Consider the following 23,366-nt stretch of genomic DNA (forward strand, 5'->3'; position numbering starts at 1 on the left):
TGAGAAAAGTAACAGCTTTATTTTCATATTTACAGTCTTCATGTCTATACAGTCAACATACTGAACTGCACTTACATGAACTTAGTCAAAACACTTTACAAAACCGATGCTTATTTGAAATATTATACACATATACTGCTGTTGCACAGATTTACATTTGGCAATCAGTTCTGATAAACTTCACCATCATCATCAGAATCAGACAAACATAAACAATCAGCCTGATTTTTGATGCAATATCCACAAATACTTATAAAACACATTTCAAAATATTTTCAAAAATATTCATTCATTATCTAATAAACTCAAAGATGAATACATTACCATTTAAATAAAACTGTAAATAACAGACAGTACAGGAACAATCATTTTAAATAAACAAAGCAATTAGTTCTGCTTTATATACCAATAAAGAAATCAAAATAAACAATACAGTTTGATCAGGTCTGGCGTGAGAGCAAAAAAATAAATAAATCTGAGAGAGAGTTGACGTACTCTTGAAGACAGGAGTTGATCAGATCCTGAGACAGTGTTAATTTTAATTATTATAGACAAAAAATACTGCATAGACAACAATAATCTGCCACAGTCAAAATCTTTAACTTTTCCATCATTTGACAGAACAGAAAACCCGATGGACAAATATTCAATCAAAATTAAAGACACAAACATGAACAAAATAGTTAATGACCAATGCTGTAGTCTCAAACATGGACAAAAAGATCCCTCATTTTATCTAATACACAGTTAAAGATGAATAAATTGACAGAAACAGTTGTAAAAATGTACCACAATTGATTTATATGTCAATCTGGAGAAGCAGAATCAAGTGCAGACAGAAACTCCATTTCATAATTCGGTTGTTCTCTGTGTACAAAACAAAACATTGTTATTATGTCATCAGCACATCTGTACTCACATCACTCCACACTAAGATAGATGTAGATCTGTATTAGAAAACAAAACTACGGATTGAACATTGAAACAGAAACAGCTGAGTGTGTGTTACATGCATTTATACTACAGGACAGTTGAATTGATTCTGATTGGCTGTTGAGCATTCTAAGATGTCATTATTTTATAAGATAAACACACAGCAAAAGTAGTTCAGGCAGGTTTTGAGTGCATTACAGCTCTATTTCAATACGCTAAATGATTTCAGCTATTGCACAGATACAACAGACAAAAATCACAGCTAAACTCAACAGAGAGCTTTGGATGAGATGTGTGAGCAACTAGTGCTACACACAGAAGCAGTTTGAGGACAAAACCTGACAAATGTGAAAACACCCCATACTTGTCTTTGCTTTCCAATAAATTAACAACCTGTTTTTAATTATCCCATATGTATATAATCATACATGCTTACCACGAGAGCTGTGACAAATAAAAATCTGAACTTACCCTGATCTAAGATCTTTCCCTATGTGATAGAAGACAATAGAGACAAAATAGTTAATAAACAACTGATCAAAAGTTTGAATGCATATTTTATTGAATGTTTGTCCATTTTCAGACTGCATTATGAAACCCTGATCTCTGCCCCAAGATTTACTGTGTTTTTGTAGTTTTGATACATTGTCTAAATTAATAGAGTACAGTATTTACAGTACATTACAGACAAACAAGTCAGCGATAAATAAATAAGACCAATATACTTACATTATATTAGCTATTATATTATATTATATTATATGATCAACATTAAGTGTGTACCTTATCACTTTACTACATTATTAGTTTGTGATGTTCATTTTTAAAGAGTAACCGGCTTCTGACTACTCCTTGACTGAACATTCAAGATATACTTGATGCTTTACACTGAGCTTCATAATATTTAAAATATTAAAATGATAACATAATATTAACAGAAAACAGGTTTCAACCAAATGAGAATGAGAAAATTATGCCAAAATATTTTTTTATTTATTTTATTAGTTATTATTTATTAAATGCAGTTGCATTTAAATACTACTCGTTTATTAGTCTGTTTCACCTAAAAACAGAAATTAAAACCTTTTTCTTTATTACTAGCCATTTCTTCGGTGAGTCATGTACAGCAGTAAAGGTAAACGTTTGTTTATTGCTGCATCAGCAACTTCTGGCTATTTTATTGTAAGATCAATAGATAAAAGCATAATACAACATAATTCAATAACAGATGATGAAAAATACCCTGCAAATAATTGTGCATTAAAAATGTTAAATACTATTTTTTCAGTTTAATAAATAATAAATAACTCAACTGTTGTAAAGGCAATAATGAAAAAAAAGATTGTCAAACACAAGATATTAAAATAGACTTACAGTGAGCGTGCATTTGTAAAAGCAGCCAATAAAAGGCAAAAGCAGATTCAGAAGGGAAGACGATGACTCTCAGATCCTCAATGACACGCTCTCCATTCACTGAAATATTAAAATTAGAGTTATTAAAAACATGCATGCAGGATATCTGACAGCAAATTGGTAAACTATTTTTAATATGTAACTAATCTGTGTTCTGTTCATTTTCAGCATGCTTTTTGTTTTAGATAAAGTTGTTTTATAGTAACAGTTAGGTTAAATATATATGCCATAAAAATGCACACACATATACAAATATATAATCATTTTAAAAAATGATATTTACTCACGTGCTTTCAGGATGAGTTCTGCTGTCAGTGAAACTGAGCTCAACAAAACAACACCAACTGCTCCAAACATGTACATGATCTCATTACAGAGAGACACTGAGACAGACACACACAAGAGGTAAATGATTAAATGTTGCATTAATGACACAGATCTCTTCTATTTTCAGTTCTATTAAACCGGCTTTATGCCACAATGAATGCATAGTTGATAATAAATTATTGATCAGTGAATGATTACATGTGTTTGATCCTTGCCCGCTCGTCTCAGTCTGCTGTCGTATTCTCAGAGTTTCTGAAAGTTTTTTTACTGTTAAAAACAAAACTCAGATGAATGAGCAGAAAATATGACTTTATTTTGGGATCTTTTCTATTCTAGCATGAGAAAAAGACAAATAGTTTTTTTTTATGACAACAACAACAATAGTAATAAATCAAAAGGCCTAGACAATATTTTAACAATTTCTTGATAGTAAATCAATTCTGTATTAGGGATTATGAAATCAGAGAGAAAAGTATTAGCATATCATGTAAATTGTCTCTAAAACACAATGTAATGTACAAAACTATGTCACTAATAGTGTTAATCAAACATGCAGGTCAAACTGACAACATTTGTGTGGGTTTAGTTTTGTACATTTATTCTGTACTCCTACTTGATGAAGCATTGTAAGTCAGTGATGGACAGTGTTGTCCAAGTTACTTCCAAACTGTAATATATCACAGATTACTTGTTACTGTTATATAACCGTAATCCCTTACAATATTGCTGTCTCAGAATTGTAATGTTACATTACTCTTATATTACTTTTTAGTTACTTTCCCCAAAATAACTACAGAATTAAGACTTAACATTCTAACATGAGTACTGAAGTGTACTGCAGAGCATTTTACACCCAGTAGAAAACGATGTCATGTAAAGATGCAGATTTTTTTTCTTTTATTATTATTGCCATTATTTTAATCACTTCAAATTCAAGTGGCTTACAACACAAAACTGTCATGCATAAAGTGAGCATGATGAACAGCTTTCTCAGTATAAAATGCAATTAGAGGACCAACCCCTCAACCTCACTCATTTTAGGCCATAGAATTGAACATATAGGCTAAACATTGCTTAACTGCTAAAAAGAAAGCAGATAAAACAGAGATCTATATGCCTCTAAAATAACAAAATTAATCCACTGACCGAGAAAAACGTAATTTCTGCTGCTTTGGCTTATCACTCTCGTCCTCTGTTGTCTTTCTCTTCGCTGTAAGTGGACGCATGGCAACACTCCAGAGGTTTTTTTAAATTGCTAGTGCTAATTGTCGATGTCGATAATTCTCTCAGGTTTTTACAAAGGTTGCATTTGACTAACGTTCTTCTTGTCCTTATATTGGACAAAATCCAAGTAATGCGCGTATGGCGTTATTTCACTGACAAATGTCATGAGCGCAGTACAAGACAAGAGGACATTCATATAATACGAGCGAGTGAATCTCTTTGCTCCTGCACCGATTTCCTCTGTTTGTGGACAAAACTGCTTGCGAGCTCTCAAATATAGACGGCTTGTGCGCAAATTCTCACGCTCTCTCAAATATGCATAAATAATGTATATTTTCTTGTGTGTTCTCAGTACACTGCTCGCTCAGCGAGATTATATGCAGAATCTCAATTTGTGTCGTGTGTTACCTTTTTCTTTTGTGCTTTTTAATATGATTTATACTGGTGCACTGTTTATTAACAATAACCAAAATACTAAAATAGACTTGCATATTACATTTTTAATCTAATAAACCAGAACATATTTGGCTGTATGTTACAGTATATGATGAGATATTTCCAGTTTTAAACACTTAAAGACACAGAGAATAGACTTTGAATGTAATGAATACGTTTTACTTTAAAAACATTTATTAAACATATAAAAGGTGCACCATACTAATCAAATAAAACACATTTAAACAAAAATATAACTAACGCAAGCAGAAATATAACTAATAGAAAATAGGGGAAACTTGATAAGGCATTATAGCCTACTGTACTATTCACTCTTCAAATAGTGTATCATATTTGAGAGCTCGCAAGCAGTTTTGTCCACGAACAGAGGAAACTGACGAGCGAGCGCTCTACTTGTAATACTGCGCTAACAACATTTGTCAGTGAAATAACGCCATATACGCGCATGTCCATCTCGCAAACGTACTGTCTTCAGCCATTTTTATCTATTTGCCGGTTTTCCGCAGCGCGTTAGGGCTTAACGTTACTGCGAACCAGGCTGAGCCAATAGCCTTGGACCTCGAGCTCAGAGGCTGAAATGATTCCACGTTCAAAGTAAAAAGGTCCAATAGCCAGAGGGAGATCAATGACAACACACACGTATATTCACTAACCACGAACAGGAAATAGAACTGCGATATGTTTTATTTGGTAATATCTTCCATGCGAAAATTTTGTTGTAACGCACGCGTTACTGAACATGTACCGAGTAAAATATTACTGAAAATGTATTAGTAAAGCCTTACACTACAGTGTTAAAGGAAAAAAGTAATACGTTACTGTAATACATTACTTTTGTAACACATAACTCCCAACACTGGTGATGGACAATACCTTGCACAAGAATCATGATAATCTTCAGAACGTCAAGAAATGAAATGACACAGATCCACTCCAAGCGCTCTGACAATTAAAAACAGCATTTCTGATCAGCACAACATGTCTAATAAAACAGATGACTAAACTCACTAAACTCACTATGTTCCTATTAAAAATATTATTAAATATTACACATTATGTACATCATTGTTCCAGGTCAACAATCCTAACTGAAATCTTACAACAAAAAATCTTCCATTAAAGATAAATGTGAGCTTTCCCACACCAAAAAAGTAAATAAACAAATAATAATCTAAACAGTGCTATATATGTCTAAATGTAAAAAATAACTAAAAAATATACAAAACAACTTTAAAATTAATGCAACATACCTTTCTCCCTTTCCAATATAACCAGATGAATATAAATGACTATAATGATATCCAGAACTGATATTGTTATTATCCACAATGCTAAAAGCCATGTTCTGCAGAGACCTGCCAATGAAAAGACGACCATCAGCCTATTAAAATTGACCCTTAAAACATGCTTTTGATCTGACTGTGACCAATCTTCTGTTCATTTATTAACAGCCCAAAACTGAATATTCTGTCATTTATTGACCCTTTACTAAAAAAAAAAAAATAAATAAAAATAAAAAAAATAAATAATAATAATAATAATAATAATAATAATAATAATAATAACAATAATATGCAAGTCAATGTTTTCAGCATTTCGATCAAAATATCTTCTTTTGGGTTTAACAGAAAAAAAGTCAAAAGTTTCATGGCAAGTAATGGGTCAGTAAATCATGACAGAATTTTTAGTTTTGGGTGAATCCCTTTAAATCAAAATGTTTTAACTTTTTTATGATAACTTTACAACAAATGATCTAAAGCCGTTCACTATTTTATAATTGTACTGGTTTTTTATCATCCAATGCAGTCTTTAACGTACATCTTGGAATGCTTTTCCATTGTCTATGTACCTTTTGCTGTTTGTGACTTTTTCATTTTAAATTATGGCCGGGAGAACTTCCCTTAAAAAAAATAATTGTAAATAATTATTCTGACTACTTTGACATAATACTCTATCATTCAAAAATATATAAATATAAAAATCATTTATCTGATTGAAGGCACGTGTGAATGCATGTCATTCCACATTCACAAAATTAGTGTATAATCTGCACCAAATGAGAACTGACGGAGCTCCTCGACAAGATTATATCACCTTTTCTCGACAGGTGAAAATCAGGGGCAAAACTAGCTAAAAACCACCATATCTTAACATAGTGGCTAAAGTACATTTATTGGCCCCTATACTTTCCTGACTTTTCACAACACAATTATCATCATAATTGTTGCACTTTTTCAGTAAATTCACTTCGAAATGCATTAATAACAACAGTACAAAGGATAGCTTCTGTATTATATAAACTTTATATAAACTAAAAATTATAGGTTATTATTATTTCTAGTCATATAAAGTTTAAAAAAAACACTCAATTAACCATGCAAGAACGGAATTAACTTACATTTGGCTGGTGGACGAAGAAAAAATGGTATACAGGCCAGCCATAACATGTAACCAAAAACCACAGCAAGAAGACCAAAAGGTCCTATAATAAAAAAATATACAAGATCCCATTATTTTCCCAATCAAACTATGTTGATAAACATGATGATAATTGATATGCTGTTTTCTTAAGAAATAATGTTTTTGAAGGTAAAGGTATTTTTCGAGTGGCTGATCATGATATATTGAAATGAAAAAGAGACTGTTGATAAACATGATGATGGTTTATGCTATTATCTTGTGAAATAATGTTAATAAAGGTAAAAGTATTTTTTCATATGTTTGATCATGATATATCGAAAGGAAAAAGGGAATGTTGCCGAACAGAGTTTTTATTGTACTGCTGTGCATTGGACAAATGATAATAGTTGATACACTGTTTCTGTGTGGAATAATGTTTGAAGTGTGAAGAGTTATTGTGTGGTTAATAATGGATAATGAAATGAGAGTGGCAGTTTAATTAATTGCACATTGTAATTAACTATGGGATAAAAGGGTGGAGTGAGAGGATTGTGTCACACACTGAGGAAAGCATTGTGCCGAAACATCTGTGTCTTTTTAATCGCCCGTAGACTGTAATAGAAAGAAAAAATAAAAAACAGTACGAAGCAATCACTTGAGTGCGAATCACTACCTTTTTTGAATAATAGCATTGACAAGGTTACCGCACCAAACCAAAGAAGTTCCTAAAAAAGCTGCAAGCGCGCAGGGCAAACTTCACCAACTCTACACACGAGACCCAATCAAACTAAACAAAGAAATAATGTCATCAAACCAGATAAAATTATTGCTTGTGACTTATTAAAACACTACAATTAGAGGTAGCACTTCATTATGCTGTACATTCTGCTTCCTGTAAGTAAATTTGCAACTGCATACACTATCAGTCATTGGAATAATAGAGACTGTATTATTATTATAATCTGCTGATACTTTACTATGATGAACCCCAACAGACATTTTGGCTGTAAGAACTGTGTAGGTCTGCTTATTCGTCGCATTTAAATTTTAAAATTTACCAGACGTTAAATTTACCTCTACTAATACTCCAGTGAGAGATTGTTGGCATACAGTTGCAAAAACACTAATTATTACTACCTATTACAAGTGGATTATCAAGTTAAAGTGTAACCAAGTGGGAGTGTGTGTGTGTGTGCGTGTTTTGAGCATTTAACTTAATTTATGCACATTGATGCTTGCATGTTGGTCTACTACTAGTGAACAGTGAACTCAGTTTTCACCATTTTACAATCTACTTGTTTCATATCAGTGTACATTTGCAAGAGATGAGTAAACAGTGTCACCTAGAGAGGCAATTCCAAATGAGGAGAACAACTGGAGCAATTCAAAGAGGACCAAGAAGATGATGATAACGAAACAACAAATGTTCTCAAAACCTAATGGAGAGAGAGAGAGAGAGAGAGAGAGAGAGAGAGAGAGAGAGAGAGAGAAATAAGAGAGAGAAAGAGAAGACAAACATTAATTAAGAACTGATTTCAAATACTGTCCACTGCTCAAGACAATGGTCAGTTTTGAATTAGTCACACAATGACTGTTGTTAGTTTAAGCAACAAAGGCTAGCAACAAGTAACCGTCTAAAAAATGTAGATTTATTTGGGGGGAAAAAAATGGAAATGTGTATTTATATTTTCCTTTTCAATTTCAGTTATTTTTGTGCTTTATTTATCAGCATTTAGCAACACACGACTTTACATTTGTTTACTGCACTTTGAGATATTGCATGAATTAATAGTTAGTAACAGTTTAATAGTTAGCTGTTTTAATAACTTTACTGGAGTATAACTAGTAATGGAGTAAAACAAATGAGCATGTATTCATCTAGAGTTTGGATTGTCTCTCTTAGTTTTTTGAAAAGCCTTAAAACGTCCCCTAAAAAGCAAACAAACAAATAAATGCAAACACAGTTAGACATAATAGGAAACTGCCATGATTAAGCCATTGTGTTTGGTAATTGTGTTATAAAATGCAAGTAAATTAATGAAACCAGTTAGTAAAGTTATGAAGATAATACATATTTGCTTATATACTTAGCTTTTTACACAGTATGAACCATGTATAAGAAATCAAATCACTCAAAAACTCTTACCTGTACTCAATATGAGGCACATCAGCACAACAACTCCAAAGCATAATCCAGAAAATACACGAGGTTTGCTGTCTGTATCGTGTGCTCTTTTTCTCCAGCCATATGAAAAAAGAACTACAGAAATAGAGAAATTAAAAGACGCACAAGATCAATAATGTCCTTAAGCAAGTTCACTCTGAAAGAAGTGGGTTAGTAAAATAATGTTCCCTCAAGTAAGTGTAAAATGAAAACATCGAAATATTATAAAACATGGAGACCATCACATGTACACCAACATATTACAAAAAAAAAATCAGGCAACAGTAAACATGCAATAAAATATAAATAATAAATTAAAATATAAAATAATGTAATCCTGTTAATTTAATTTTGGAAAATATCTGAAACACAGCATAATCCTGGGATACTAAATGAGTACCAGACAGCTGCAACCATTCTCTGTCGTTTATTATTTATTTATTTTTGTCATTATTTTGTCATATTTCATAAAGCTCCTGTGTCAGAAAGATGAACCTGGTCTCAGTTGTGTGAAATGTGGATTTACCTGAATAAACAACTAGTGTGAGAACCGCAAATTCCGTTGTTGGTGTGAAAAAGCTGGTCCATGATTTAAGGCTCTCTGCAGACAGAAAGTGTGAAACACATCAGCTCTTACACACTGTCTTATTACAGTGTAATGTTATCCTGTCTTGACTGACTAAATTACACAGTTTTCTCTCGACACAGATCAGCATGTATTCGTTTTCCAAAAATTAAATATTCAAACAAAGATGATCATCAACATTCAGATCATCAACACATCAAATATAAATCCAAAAATACTTTATAGTAGATAAATTGGGTTTTTGTTTAAAAAGCAATGTACTTGTAAAAAGTACTATATTTAACGTTAGTGTACAGATTCATGGCATTACTACTACACTCACTGCCCTCCAAACGTTTGGAAACAGTACGACTTATTAATGTTTTAAAAGAAGCCAATTTTGCTCACAAAGGCTGCATATATTAAAGTAAATACAGTAAAAACTTCTAAATTGAGAATTTACAGTACTATATTAAAACAGTTTTTAATATTGTAATTATAATTGCATATTGTGTAATCAGTTTTCTTATTGAATGTAGTTTCAATTTTAGTTTATTAATGTGACTCAAAGCTATATTTTCATCATCATTACTCCAGTCTTCAGTGTCATATGATCTCCCCAAAAATCACTATAATATAAAGATTAGCTGTTCTTTGTTAAAAAGAAAGTTAAAAATAAGAGCTTTTAATTGTTTTCAAAACTCATTCCGTTTTCAAGTTTTTGGAGTACAGTGTATCTGTTATACTGCTGTACTGTGCACTTCCAATATGTGATGCCTTAACATATTTAAATGCAATAGAAACATTCAGTAACGATACAATGCTAAGAATTAAAGAGACCTATTATGCAAAATTCACTTTTATAAGGGGTTTAAACACACTTGTGTAGGAGCAGTGTGTTATTATAGCCAGCTTCTCATGGTAAAAAAATATTAGTTGTAATCTTTTTATAATCACACTTGATAAAAACAGTCAGGAGAAACACTTTGATTGACATTCTCTATTTGTACGTGTCATCAAAGCCCCACCCACTAGTGACAATCTCTCCTTCATTAGCATATGGTGTTAGTCTTGTTTTTGAATCTGCCACTATGCTGACACACAGGCATTTGTAGCTCCGCCCTCTTTTGAAAAGAGCACAATCTCATTTGAATTTAAAGCGACAGTCACCAAAATTACACAATTAGGATCAAAGCCTAAAAGGGGCAGTTTCAAAGAGTTATAAAACATTATTTGTGCAGTATTTTGAGCTGAAACTTCCCAGGGCTTGAAATTGCGGCCATTTTGGCGCCCAAAATTTTATCTATGCGACCTCAAAATATATTTAGTAGCATTTGTGCGACTGCACAAAATTGTTGTGTGTGACCAGTTTTTACTGCAAAATGTTCACCACATGAATTCACAGAATGCATCTCTGCACTTGAAACACGAAACGCAGCGTTTAGGAATGGTTTAAAACAGTTTTAATGTCAACTTGCTGCAGTAAACAAAGCCAAGTCCGTAATGCTTGCCCCGCCTTCACGCTCTTCTTATTGGCCCACTGCTCTAGCACTGAAGTTTGATTACTGTTGATTTCAAGTGCAATAAATCTGTTTGTATAACACTTGTAGTAACAGTGCTCAAAATTGGTGGGTGCGACTAAATTTTGGCTGATGCGCCTAAATTTTTGAAGTTAGGAGCACCGGTGCTACCAAGCAAAAAGGTTAATTTCAAGCCCTGCTTCCCATACACTCTCTGGGGACATCAGAGACTTATTTGACATCTTGTAAACAGGAGCATAATAGGTCCTCTTTAATGTTACCATCAGTGTGCATATGTTGTTCTCTCTGTGGAAAATTAAACTTTAAATCCCAACATACCTTGAAGATACTTCAAATAGGACAAAGCCCAGATCAGCATGACAGGCCTCAGAATATAAAGAGCAGAGCAGGTGATGGTCTCATGCAAAGATCCTGCAACAAAATATTTCATTGCAGACACTAAAAATAACTGCATTATGTGAAGCTGTTACTTCAATAAACCATTTGTTAACCATTAAAGAATACAAATGCACAAGACACTGACAAGATTCAGTCAAAAAAAAAAAAAAATCAACAAAACATTATTAAAATATATTGCTTTTAACTCGAACATAACAAAGAGCACTAAACTCCTGCACTCACCTTCGGTAAAGCCCCAAAGGATGAAGGCTAAGAACATACAGATGTTTGGGAAAAGGACCAGAGAAAGCTGAAGAATCCAGATTGTGCTGCTGGAGACTAAAGAGGAAATTCACAATAATCACAATTACATGAATAAAACACTTACACTGACACATAATACAGATTTATTCACTTAATAACACACCAGTGTTTTTATATCTGCAGTAGATCAGAGAGCAGAGCAGAAGAAGAGCTCCAGATCCAGCAGCAACACAGAAAAACAGCACAGCGATGTGCAAAGAAGAGAAACCTGGAGGGAAGAAAAGGGAAATGACAAAACACAGCACAGACATAGCATATTTACTTTTTTCTACGGGAGAAATTGAGATATACACAATAAAGTCACATTAAACTGATGAAAAGTAATATTGAAGCTCAACAGTTTTACCTATGATGTGGTTTAAAACACCTTTTCATGTTTGTTTAAATCCTCTGTAAATTAACAAATGCAAATGATCAATTTGCTAAAATAGAACAGATGATTCATTAACTATATTGACAATCTTCATGGAGCCTCGACACACAAGCATTAAACAAACAGACTGACAGCTTCAAGAAAAATATTATGTATGTAAACTACGATCTCCTATAAATACACTGCTGTCAGTCTGTTTTATTTAGATTTTTTAATGATATGGGCTGGATCAAAACTTTCAGAAATTCTTATTCACAAATGATTTAAAATTTAACAAATACCTCACATTGCTGCCAGTCTACAGTTACTAAGACAAAGCTTAATCAAGTTTTTAAAATCAATAAGCCCCAGGAAGTTGTGGTTTACAATAGATTTATAACAACTAAGGAGCATTGTTAGCATTAGCATTATACATCAGCTTCACGGGGCTAATTGCATTTATAATATGGTTATTCCATATACATAGCAACAAAATCAAGTTGACAAGTTCGCCTGCTCAGTCATAATAGTAAAGAAACTAGCCTTCCTCTCATTGAAGGAGGCTCGACTTGAGCTATGAATTGAACTCTTCTGTTGTCTTTAAAATCTGTCTACACGGTTTGCCCTTTTTGTCAAAAATGACCCACCTTCACTAAAACTGTAAATAAAGCAGCTAAACTTATATTCAATCTTTAAATCTGTTGTGCATGAAAAAAGCACCTCATCTTCATCACAAGCTGTTATTGTCTGGGGTTTCCCCTCATCAGTGTGCAGTATTTCATCAGTGTTTCTCATTTTTGACTAAGTAAAGGGTGTATTTTGCTCAAGCTAAAGGCACCTGCATATGAGTAAAACGTTTTTAGCAAGACATTATTCATAAAAGTTAAGGCAGCAAATTATTATAGCGTGTGTGTTTGTGAGGTGTATGTGTTTTTGTCTGTGCGGCAGTAGTTTTTGTGGTGTAAAAATAGTGTTATAACTGGAAAATCAAAATTTGACCCAAAGGACAACCATTGTACCCTAAATGTGTACAGCCTTATCATAAAAATTAAAGATTATAGATTTTTTTTTCCAATGTTGGGGTAATTTTAGAGAAACTCACCAAACATCAACAGTCAACAGTTTTTTTTCTGCAGTTAAAATAACGCATGGGTCCTTTTTGACCCTTAACAGATGGGTTAAACCCATGAGTGAAATTCTAAAGGCAAAGACTGAGAAAACATTTCAGCTGACAGGGCAATGGCTGCTGCGGCAGGCACTTTTTTCCAGGGGTTTCAGTACAGCGTAACCGCTACTACGTCATCGGGTGGGCGTGGCCTATCTGTGAATTTGCATAGGTCACGGATCATGCGCAGATTGTGAAAACAGCCGTTAGATTCAGATACCTGTACGTATTCGCAGGGGTTTCGTGTCAAATGCCTTTTATATGCAGTACTTTAAAATAGCTGTCCTGATCGCAGGTGTTTCATGTGAAGTCAGTGTATGTTATATTAAACAAATTAACTTAAGATACCTCTCAGATTACATTAATACTGATACCTGTCCTGATGCCAGGGGTTTCATGTATAATTACTTTTATATTAGTTAACATCAGATACCTGTCCTGATCCCAGGTGTTTCATGTATGATCACTTTTATATTATATACAGTAAAATCAGATACCTGTCCTGATCTCAGGGGTTTCATGTATGATCACTTTTATATTATATACATTAACATCAGATACCTGTCCTGATCCCAGGGGTTTTATGTATGATCACTTTTATATTATATACAGTAACATCAGATACCTGTCCTGATCTCAGGGGTTTCATGTATGATCACTTTTATATTATATTCATTAACATCAGATACATGTCCTGATCTCAGGGGTTTCATGTATGATCACTTTTATATTATATACAGTAACATCAGATACCTGTCCTGATCCCAGGTGTTTCATGTATGATCACTTTTATATTATATACAGTAACATCAGATACCTGTCCTGATCCCAGGGGTTTTATGTATGATCACTTTTATATTATATACAGTAACATCAGATACCTGTCCTGATCTCAGGGGTTTCATGTATGATCACTTTTATATTATATACATTAACATCAGATACCTGTCCTGATCTCAGGGGTTTCATGTATGATCACTTTTATATTATATACAGTAACATCAGATACCTGTCCTGATCCCAGGGGTTTCATGTATGATCACTTTTATATTATATACATTAACATCAGATACCTGTCCTGATGCCAGGGGTTTCATGTATGATCACTTTTATATTATATACATTAACATCAGATACCTGTCCTGATCCCAGGGGTTTCATGTATGATCACTTTTATATACAGTAACATCAGATACCTGTCCTGATCCCAAGGGTTTTATGTATGATCACTTTTATATTATATACATTAACATCAGATACCTGTCCTGATCTCAGGGGTTTCATGTATGATCACTTTTATATTATATACAGTAACATCAGATACCTGTCCTGATCCCAGGGGTTTCATGTATGATCACTTTTATATTATATACAGTAACATCAGATACCTGTCCTGATCCCAGGGGTTTCATGTATGATCACTTTTATATACAGTAACATCAGATACCTGTCCTGATCCCAGGGGTTTCATGTATGATCACTTTTATATTATATTCATTAACATCAGATACCTGTCCTGATCTCAGGGGTTTCATGTATGATCACTTTTATATTATATACAGTAACATCAGATACCTGTCCTGATCTCAGGGGTTTCATGTATGATCACTTTTATATACAGTAACATCAGATACCTGTCCTGATGCCAGGGGTTTCATGTATAATTACTTTTATATTAGTTAACATCAGATGTAACTGCCCATGATTTAATGTACTCGCTTTGCTTGCCCTAATTGGAGTCACCACAGGAGGGCGCTCTAGACTAATAGGATTTAAGTGAGACAAAGCAGAGTAAGAGCAATTCACGTTTGTTCACGAGCTAACAGGTACAGCTCGGAAGAATGCCTTGAGCTTTTAGTGTCCCTTCGGCAAGCAGAGCGAGGTATGTTTTGTTTATTGTTTGATTTATTTGGAAAACGTTAGATGTTTTGTAAATGTTTGTTGTTTATTTTTCTATGTTGTTTGTTTGTTTTCTCTAGTTTTACGGTGCTTTGGTGCTTTTGGTGCCTTTGGTCTTTTGATGCTTCTGTGTATACAACAAAGAACTGAGACGATGATTTATGTGATGAACTTTATTGCATCCAAGTAAACCTTTTTAAATGCACCCGTCAAAAACTCTCTGCCTATTCTTTGAAAGCTGAAGGGCTGCTACAGTAAAACTCGCTGCTACACATGGCGTTTGCATCACGTTGGTGATTCATCACATGAGTGTCATGTTACAAGCCTTCATCTCGTCTGTGGCACTGCATGGTATCTACAACAGACTGAATCTACACTAGGACGGCGACTTTACACGGTTAACTGGGAAAACTCTTCATGAAAGACTGAAAGGTGACTGCAAACGTTGTGGACTCAGAGGTACAAGAAAAGGAAAAATATTTATCTATTTATTACTTTTGGGATAATTGCAATTTTTAAAGAAAAAAAAGGATTTATATTTGTATGCTTTGTTGAATTTGTATGCAGTAATTGAAGTTTGAGAGGAGTGATTAATGATTTAAGTGCTCATGTTTCAAGGTGTTTGTGTAATGTTGGGCTTATATTCATGATGCATGTATTAGACAAATGTTTGCAATTTTAAAGTGCTTAAAGTCTTAAGAGTTTATACTGTTGTTGCACATGTGATTTTGACTTATTACCTTTGCTATAATATTTTAGGTGTTTAAATTTGTCTGATGTAAGCAGGTTGCTGATTTAAGTTGTAGACAGACAAAATGGACGACACAGCGGAGCAAATGGTGGCACAAGCAAGTCAAAGGTCAGTTCTTGATAAAGATCTGAATAGTACAACAGAAATGCAACAGGTTAGATCAAGATCAAGCTCTCGAAAAAGAAATCCCACAGAAAAGGGTTTAGAAATGCAAAAACAAGAGACAAAAAAGCACGAGAAAGCCTTTAATAAAGCTTATACTTCCTGGAAGCAGACAGCTAAAGAAATTAGATGTAAATTAAAAGCCTTATGCACATGTGAAGAGCTTGAGCAAATTTTGAAAGACATTCAAACTAGTCAGGATGTTGTCACTCAACATTATGCCCCATTACTGCGTAATCAAACTGCTACTCCAGAGATTGTAAGAAGAGTAGATGTTTGTTCCATATTGAGTACAGAAATTTGTGATTTGGTGAGCAAACGAATAGAAACTGTTGATGTCATTCAAAAAAGGGAAGTAGTTAAAGAGAGAGTTAGGCAGATATTGAACAAAGAGGAGTATGAGTCTATATTTGGTTGTACCAATACAGAGACCATTATCTCAGTATCGTCACAGACTGTAGAAAGTTTGTCAGCTGTCTCAGAAACTTCCTCTGAAGCTTCAAGTAAACGAGCTGAAGCAGAGGCAGAACTTGCGGCTAAAGTAGAGCAGAAAAGGGCCATTCAAGAAATTTCCAATCAGCAAGCTCGACTAGTTAAACTGGAGAATGACTGGAAGCTGGAAGAAGCAAGAATGTTAGCGGATATTAAACAGAAAGAAATTGAAATTCGCTCCAAGTTAGAAGAAGAAAAAGCAAAATTGCAATTGTTACAAGCGGAAAAAGATGTCAACGTAGCTGCAGCTCGAGTGAAAGCTTATAACAATGCAGAAAGTTGTCTTGAAGAGAGCAGTTTGGAAGACGACGAGACCGGAAATGTCATTTATCCTGAACGAAGAAAAGCTTCTAACAAACCTCAACGTAATCCTGTGATAAATCCATTACCTTCACAAACATTTCAAGAAGAAAGTAAAACTAAAGAGACTGAGAATTTAGCTCAAGCATTAGTGAACTCCTTAAGTATAAGTCGTTTACCTGTTCCAGAACCAACCACTTTTAATGGTGATCCTCTGAAGTTTATTGAATGGAAAATGTCCTTCACAGCACTCATTGATTGTAAATCCATCCCAGCAAGTGAGAAAATGTTCTATTTAAAAACCTATCTTGCAGGAGAAGCTCGTAAGGCCGTAGAAGGGTTCTTTTATAAGAACTCGGATGATACATATCAGGGTGCTTGGAGAGTCTTGGAGGAGAGGTATGGAAACCCATTCATTATTCAGCGTGCTTTTCGAGAGAGACTCATGAAATGGCCCAAGGTGGGAGTAAACGATCCATTTTCCTTGAGAGAGTTCAGTGATTTCTTGCAAGGTTGTGTTGAAGCTATTCCACAAGTCAAAGGTTTGTCCATCTTGAATGATTGCGAGGAAAATTACAAGTTGCTTAAGAAGTTACCAGAATGGATTGTCCGTAAATGGAACAGAATTGTTGTTGAAGAGTTGGATATGACAGGAGACTATCCAAGTTTTAAGCAATTTGCTGAATTCTTGAAGAAGGAATCAAAGATAGCTTGCAACCCTTTCACTTCTCCACTGCTAGCCAGTTCAAAGGTTCCAGATGAAAAGTATTTGAAAAGAGCAAAAGCTTTCAATATTAAGGCTCAAGTAAAAGATTCAAGACCAGAATTCAAGGTAACATCACCATGTTCTGTGTGTAAGAGTGAAATGCATAGTATCGTCAAATGTCCTATCTTTGCAGAGAAGCCCATGGATGATAAAAGATCTTTCATTCGTGAAAATCACATGTGTTTTGGATGCTTGAGAAGAGGGCATATTTTTAGGGACTGTAGGAAACGGCATATTTGTGGAACGTGTGGACTGCGTCATCCAACTTGTCTGCACGAAGATAAACGCAAACATTCAGAGGTATCCCAAGCAGATATTACATCAGAAGCATATACAAGTCAAGAGGGCCAAAGGGCAATGTCTTATGCAGTAACACAACATGTCTCTGCTACTTCTAGTATTGTTCCAGTGTTTATCTCCACAGTAGAAGAGCCACAAAATGAGATCCTTACCTATGCCTTACTCGATACACAAAGTGACACGAGCTTTATTTTGAAGGATTTTATTGATGAGCTGCAAGTGAGCAGTCAAGCGGTGAAGCTGAAACTCAGTACTATGACAACTACAGACACAATTACTTCAAGTAACAAGGTTAGTGGTCTGCGAATCCGAGGACTTCAAGGTGGGAAATGTATCCAAATACCTCAAGTGTATACGTGTGATTTCATTCCTGTGGATAAAGCTCACATTCCAACGAAGAAAACTGCATTATGCTGGTCTCATCTTAAGCACATAGCCAATGAAATGCCACCACTTCAGAGTTGTGATATAGGACTATTGATTGGATATGACTGCCCTTCAGCGTTGGCTCCCCTAGAGGTCATAATCGGTAAGGAAAATGAGCCTTTTGCACAGAAAACCGCGCTGGGCTGGAGCATTATCGGTCTTTGTAATCCCCACTTAGACAGACAAGGAAGTCAAAGTTTTGTTCATCGAGTGTCTGTGAAAGAAATGAGAGTTCCGACAGCTAATGATGTCTTGAAAGTTTTGGAGTGTGACTTTAATGAGAAAAGTTATGAAGACAAATATGTGTCACAGGAAGATGTCCGCTTTATTCGTTATCTCAGTGATAACATCAAGCATAAAGAAGATGGACATTTTCAGTTACCTCTTCCTTTCAAGAGCAGTAATCCACCTTCACTCCCTAACAACAAGAGGCTGGCTTTATTACGTCTGCAGCATTTAGGTAAGAAGTTAAGGTCAAATCAACAGTACCATGAGAATTACAAGATTTTTATGGAAGAAATGCTCAACAAGGGAGATGCAGAGATTGCTCCAGTAATACCTGATAAAGAAATAGCTTGGTATATACCACATCATGGAGTTTATCACCCTCACAAGCCAGACAAGTTAAGAGTAGTATTTGATTGCTCATCAAAATTCTGTGGCATATCTCTTAACGATACTCTTCTTACTGGTCCAGATTTGATTAATTCTCTGGTGGGAGTACTTTGTAGATTCAGGAAGGAAGCCGTTGCTGTGACATGTGACATCGAAAAGATGTTTCATCAATTTCATGTCCCCCCTGAAGAGAGAGATTATTTAAGATTCCTATGGTGGAAGAATGGGGATTTGAAAGAAGAGCCCATTGAATATAGAATGACTGTGCATCTTTTTGGTGCAGCTTCATCTCCTGGGTGTGCGAACTTTGGCCTGAAGTATCTCGCAGAGAAGTACAAATCTGAGTATTCTGAAGCCTCTTCATTTGTGAATAATAACTTTTATGTGGATGATGGCTTAATTTCAGTTCCATCTATACAGGAAGCTAAAGATTTGGTTGCAGAAGCTAAAACCCTGTGCAAGCTTGGAGGGTTACGTCTCCATAAGTTTAACTCAAATGAGAAAGATGTCTTGCGCTGTGTGGATTCGTCAGAGTGGGCGGTTTCTTCTAAGCCACTAAATTTGACTCCTGAATCGTCTGGGCATGTTCTTGGCATACAGTGGTCTACAAAGGATGACACATTCAGTTTCAACACTCAACTTAAAGATCAGCCTGCAACACGTCGAGGTATCTTGTCAATTGTATCTTCCTTATACGATCCCATTGGATTTGTTGCTCCTTTCCTTTTGAAGGGAAAGTGCATTTTGCAGGAGCTCTGTCAGAGAAATATGGAATGGGACGATTCTCTCCCTGATGACTTAATTCCACGGTGGGAGGAGTGGAAAAATAGTCTCCAGGACTTGAAAGATTTTACTGTTCCAAGATGTTACTATCCTTCGTCCTTTAGTAAGATTGTGTTGACAGAGTTGCATCATTTCTCAGATGCAAGCAACCTTGGTTATGGTGCATGTTCCTACTTAAGAGTCAAGAGTGACAAAAATGAAGTGCATTGTTGCCTAGTAATGGCCAAGGCTCGAGTGGCACCTATAAAAATCAAGAGTATTCCAAGACTGGAATTGGCTGCTGCGGTGGTTTCTGCTAGACTGAGTGTTTTGCTAAAAGCTGAACTGCAAATGATGATCGATCAAGAGTTCTTTTGGTCTGATTCACAAGTTGTTCTTGCATATCTCAACAATGAAGCAAGAAGGTTTCACGTGTTTGTCGCTAATCGTGTTCAATTGATCAAGGAAATTACAAATACAAGCCAGTGGTATCATGTCAACACATCTCAAAATCCTGCTGACCATGCCTCTAGAGGTTTACTCATTTCAGAGTTGAGATCTACTAACTGGATGACTGGACCTACATTTTTATGGGACCAAGAAGTGTGTCCAGCTCCAAACACTTCAACTAAATTACTAGTAGGAGATCCTGAAGTCAAACTTGTACAGGTACGGCTGACTAAAAGTAGTGATACTGCTAACTTCCTTGATCGATTTGGCCACTTCTCTTCCCTGAGAACTCTAATCAATGTTGTTGCTCGAATAAAAAGGCTAGCATTAAGGAAGAAATGTCTTAAGGATATTGTCACCGTTGAAGAACGCAAGTGTGCATTACAGGCTGTGATTAAGCTTATTCAAGAACGAGCCTTCTCCCAAGAAATCCAAACAATCCAAGGAGGTAAGGCTCTTCAGAAGTCCAGTTCACTTTTCCACCTAGATCCCATCTTGAAAAATGGTCTTCGTGTTGGAGGAAGGTTGAAAGGGTCATCTCTTAGCGAAGAGGTTAAACATCCATTAATTTTGCCCAAAGAGAGCCACATTACCAACCTTATTCTAAAACACTATCACAGCAAAATTTGCCATCAAGGAAGGTCCCAAACGCTTATGGAACTCAGGACACATGGATTTTGGATTATTGGTGGCAGTAAGTCGGTTGCTAAGTTAATCTACAATTGCGTTCAATGTCGGAAACTCAGGCGACCAGTGGAGGAACAACAAATGGCAGAACTTCCAAAAGAACGTACTGAAGCCTCTTCCCCGTTCTGCTACACGGGTATGGATTGTTTTGGTCCATTTATTATAAAAAAGGGATGAAAGGAGTACAAAAGGTACGGCCTTCTTTTCACTTGCCTTTCATCACGAGCAGTCCACATTGAAATGCTTGAAGACCTATCAACAGACATGTTCATTAATGCTTTGAGATGTTTCATAAGTCTGCGAGGAGCTGTTCGTCAACTTTATTGCGACTGTGGTACAAACTTTGTAGGAGCCAGAAATGAATTCAAACAGGCTCTTAAGGAATGCGATGTCAAAACACTGGAGAGATATCTTGCGGAAAATCAGTGTGAGTTTATCTTTAATGCTGCCTCAGCTAGTCACTCAGGAGGTGTCTGGGAACGCCAAATTAGGACTGTGCGTAATGTGCTGAATTCTACTCTTTCTTTGTGCCCTGGTAGACTGGATGACTCTTCTCTAAGAACATTGTTTTATGAAGCGATGGCTATTGTTAATAGTCGACCATTAACTGTGGATGGAATAAACGACCCAAAATCACTAGAACCTTTAACTCCTAATCATCTTGTTTTAATGAAATCCGAGACTGCTCTTCCTCCCCCAGGGAAGTTTCTAAAGGAAGACGTGTATGCTACAAAAAGGTGGCGCAGGGTTCAGTACTTGATTGAACAGTTTTGGAGTCGTTGGAAAAGGGAATATCTCCTGAATATATCCACAAGACAGAAGTGGCACGTACCTCGACGTAATCTTAAAGTAAATGACATTGTAATCATTAAAGATGACATGCTTCCTAGAAACAAATGGCAGTTAGGTAGGGTTGTTGAGGTTTTTCCAGGTAACGATGGCCTTGTTAGACGCGTTAAAGTTCAAACAGGAGAACAAAAACAGAAAACGGGGTTGGGGCACCATTCTTCACATTCAGTTATTGAGCGACCAATCCAAAAATTGGTTGTTATAGTTGAGAGTGAGTAGTTGCAACTTTCTTGCATCAGACAAATAATGTTAATTTTGTATGTGGATTTATTTTGTGAGTTAAATTTGAAGTTAAAATCATGTATGATATTTGTTTTGTTTGTTTGATTCATACCATGATTTGGTGGGAGTGTAACTGCCCATGATTTAATGTACTCGCTTTGCTTGCCCTAATTGGAGTCACCACAGGAGGGCGCTCTAGACTAATAGGATTTAAGTGAGACAAAGCAGAGTAAGAGCAATTCACGTTTGTTCACGAGCTAACAGGTACAGCTCGGAAGAATGCCTTGAGCTTTTAGTGTCCCTTCGGCAAGCAGAGCGAGGTATGTTTTGTTTATTGTTTGATTTATTTGGAAAACGTTAGATGTTTTGTAAATGTTTGTTGTTTATTTTTCTATGTTGTTTGTTTGTTTTCTCTAGTTTTACGGTGCTTTGGTGCTTTTGGTGCCTTTGGTCTTTTGATGCTTCTGTGTATACAACAAAGAACTGAGACGATGATTTATGTGATGAACTTTATTGCATCCAAGTAAACCTTTTTAAATGCACCCGTCAAAAACTCTCTGCCTATTCTTTGAAAGCTGAAGGGCTGCTACATCAGATACCTGTCCTGATCCCAGGGGTTTCATGTATGATCACTTTTATATTATATTCATTAACATCAGATACCTGTCCTGATCTCAGGGGTTTCATGTATGATCACTTTTATATTATATTCATTAACATCAGATACCTGTCCTGATCTCAGGGGTTTCATGTATGATCACTTTTATATTATATACATTAACATCAGATACCTGTCCTGATCTCAGGGGTTTCATGTATGATCACTTTTATATTATATACATTAACATCAGATACCTGTCCTGATCTCAGGGGTTTCATGTATGATCACTTTTATATTATATACATTAACATCAGATACCTGTCCTGATCTCAGGGGTTTCATGTATGATCACTTTTATATTATATACAGTAACATCAGATACCTGTCCTGATCTCAGGGGTTTCATGTATGATCACTTTTATATTATATACATTAACATCAGATACCTGTCCTGATCTCAGGGGTTTCATGTATGATCACTTTTATATTATATACATTAACATCAGATACCTGTCCTGATCTCAGGGGTTTCATGTATGATCACTTTTATATTATATACAGTAACATCAGATACCTGTCCTGATCTCAGGGGTTTCATGTATGATCACTTTTATATTATATACATTAACATCAGATACCTGTCCTGATCTCAGGGGTTTCATGTATGATCACTTTTATATTATATACATTAACATCAGATACCTGTCCTGATGCCAGGGGTTTCATGTATAATTACTTTTATATTAGTTAACATCAGATACCTGTCCTGATCCCAGGGGTTTCAAGTATGATCACTTTTATATTATATACATTAACATCAGATACCTGTCCTGATCTCAGGG

The 23,366-nt window shown here is 35.3% G+C and overlaps 2 protein-coding genes and 2 long non-coding RNA genes across 12 annotated transcripts in view; 2 read left to right on the top strand and 2 right to left on the bottom strand.

The window, feature by feature from the left end:
* Positions 1-15,346, top strand: part of LOC141381140 (uncharacterized) — a 686,936-nt gene extending 671,590 nt beyond the window's left edge. Inside the window, exons 2-3 of the long non-coding RNA XR_015480434.1 lie at positions 14,932-15,124; positions 15,222-15,346. This is a non-coding gene — a long non-coding RNA (uncharacterized LOC141381140). The remainder of the gene's footprint in view (positions 1-14,931; positions 15,125-15,221) is intronic.
* The window catches only part of si:ch211-190o19.1, a 491,573-nt gene that overhangs the window by 241,365 nt on the left and 226,842 nt on the right, over positions 1-23,366 (bottom strand). The window lies entirely within an intron of this gene.
* The window catches only part of LOC100331067 (uncharacterized), a 27,354-nt gene continuing 3,988 nt past the window's right edge, over positions 1-23,366 (bottom strand). For 5 of the 9 annotated variants that reach the window (XM_087243927.1, XM_087243926.1, XM_087243921.1 and 2 more), the window contains exons 4-16: positions 11,829-11,933; positions 11,645-11,740; positions 11,342-11,434; positions 9,444-9,518; positions 8,900-9,013; positions 8,097-8,189; positions 6,752-6,835; positions 5,604-5,708; positions 5,227-5,295; positions 2,872-2,940; positions 2,634-2,729; positions 2,287-2,406; positions 1-867 (exon numbers count right to left, since the gene is read on the bottom strand). In XM_087243927.1, the coding sequence (XP_087100053.1) occupies positions 866-867; positions 2,287-2,406; positions 2,634-2,729; positions 2,872-2,940; positions 5,227-5,295; positions 5,604-5,708; positions 6,752-6,835; positions 8,097-8,189; positions 8,900-9,013; positions 9,444-9,518; positions 11,342-11,434; positions 11,645-11,740; positions 11,829-11,933 (1,121 nt within the window). In that variant the 3' untranslated portion in view covers positions 1-865. Of the gene's footprint in view, positions 868-1,404; positions 1,424-2,286; positions 2,407-2,633; positions 2,730-2,871; positions 2,941-5,226; positions 5,296-5,603; positions 5,709-6,751; positions 6,836-8,096; positions 8,190-8,899; positions 9,014-9,443; positions 9,519-11,341; positions 11,435-11,644; positions 11,741-11,828; positions 11,934-23,366 lie in introns of all 9 variants that reach the window. The other 4 variants (XM_087243924.1, XM_087243925.1, XM_087243919.1 and 1 more) reach the window with 3 other exon arrangements.
* On the top strand, positions 22,158-22,465 carry LOC147845513 (uncharacterized). Its single transcript, XR_015480441.1, has 2 exons — positions 22,158-22,243; positions 22,341-22,465. It is a non-coding gene; the product is annotated as an uncharacterized LOC147845513 (long non-coding RNA).

Source organism: Danio rerio, chromosome 3 (genome assembly GCF_052040795.2).
Source record: "Danio rerio strain M-AB ecotype USA chromosome 3, GRCz13ab, whole genome shotgun sequence".
Taxonomy (NCBI): Eukaryota; Metazoa; Chordata; class Actinopteri; order Cypriniformes; family Danionidae; genus Danio; species Danio rerio.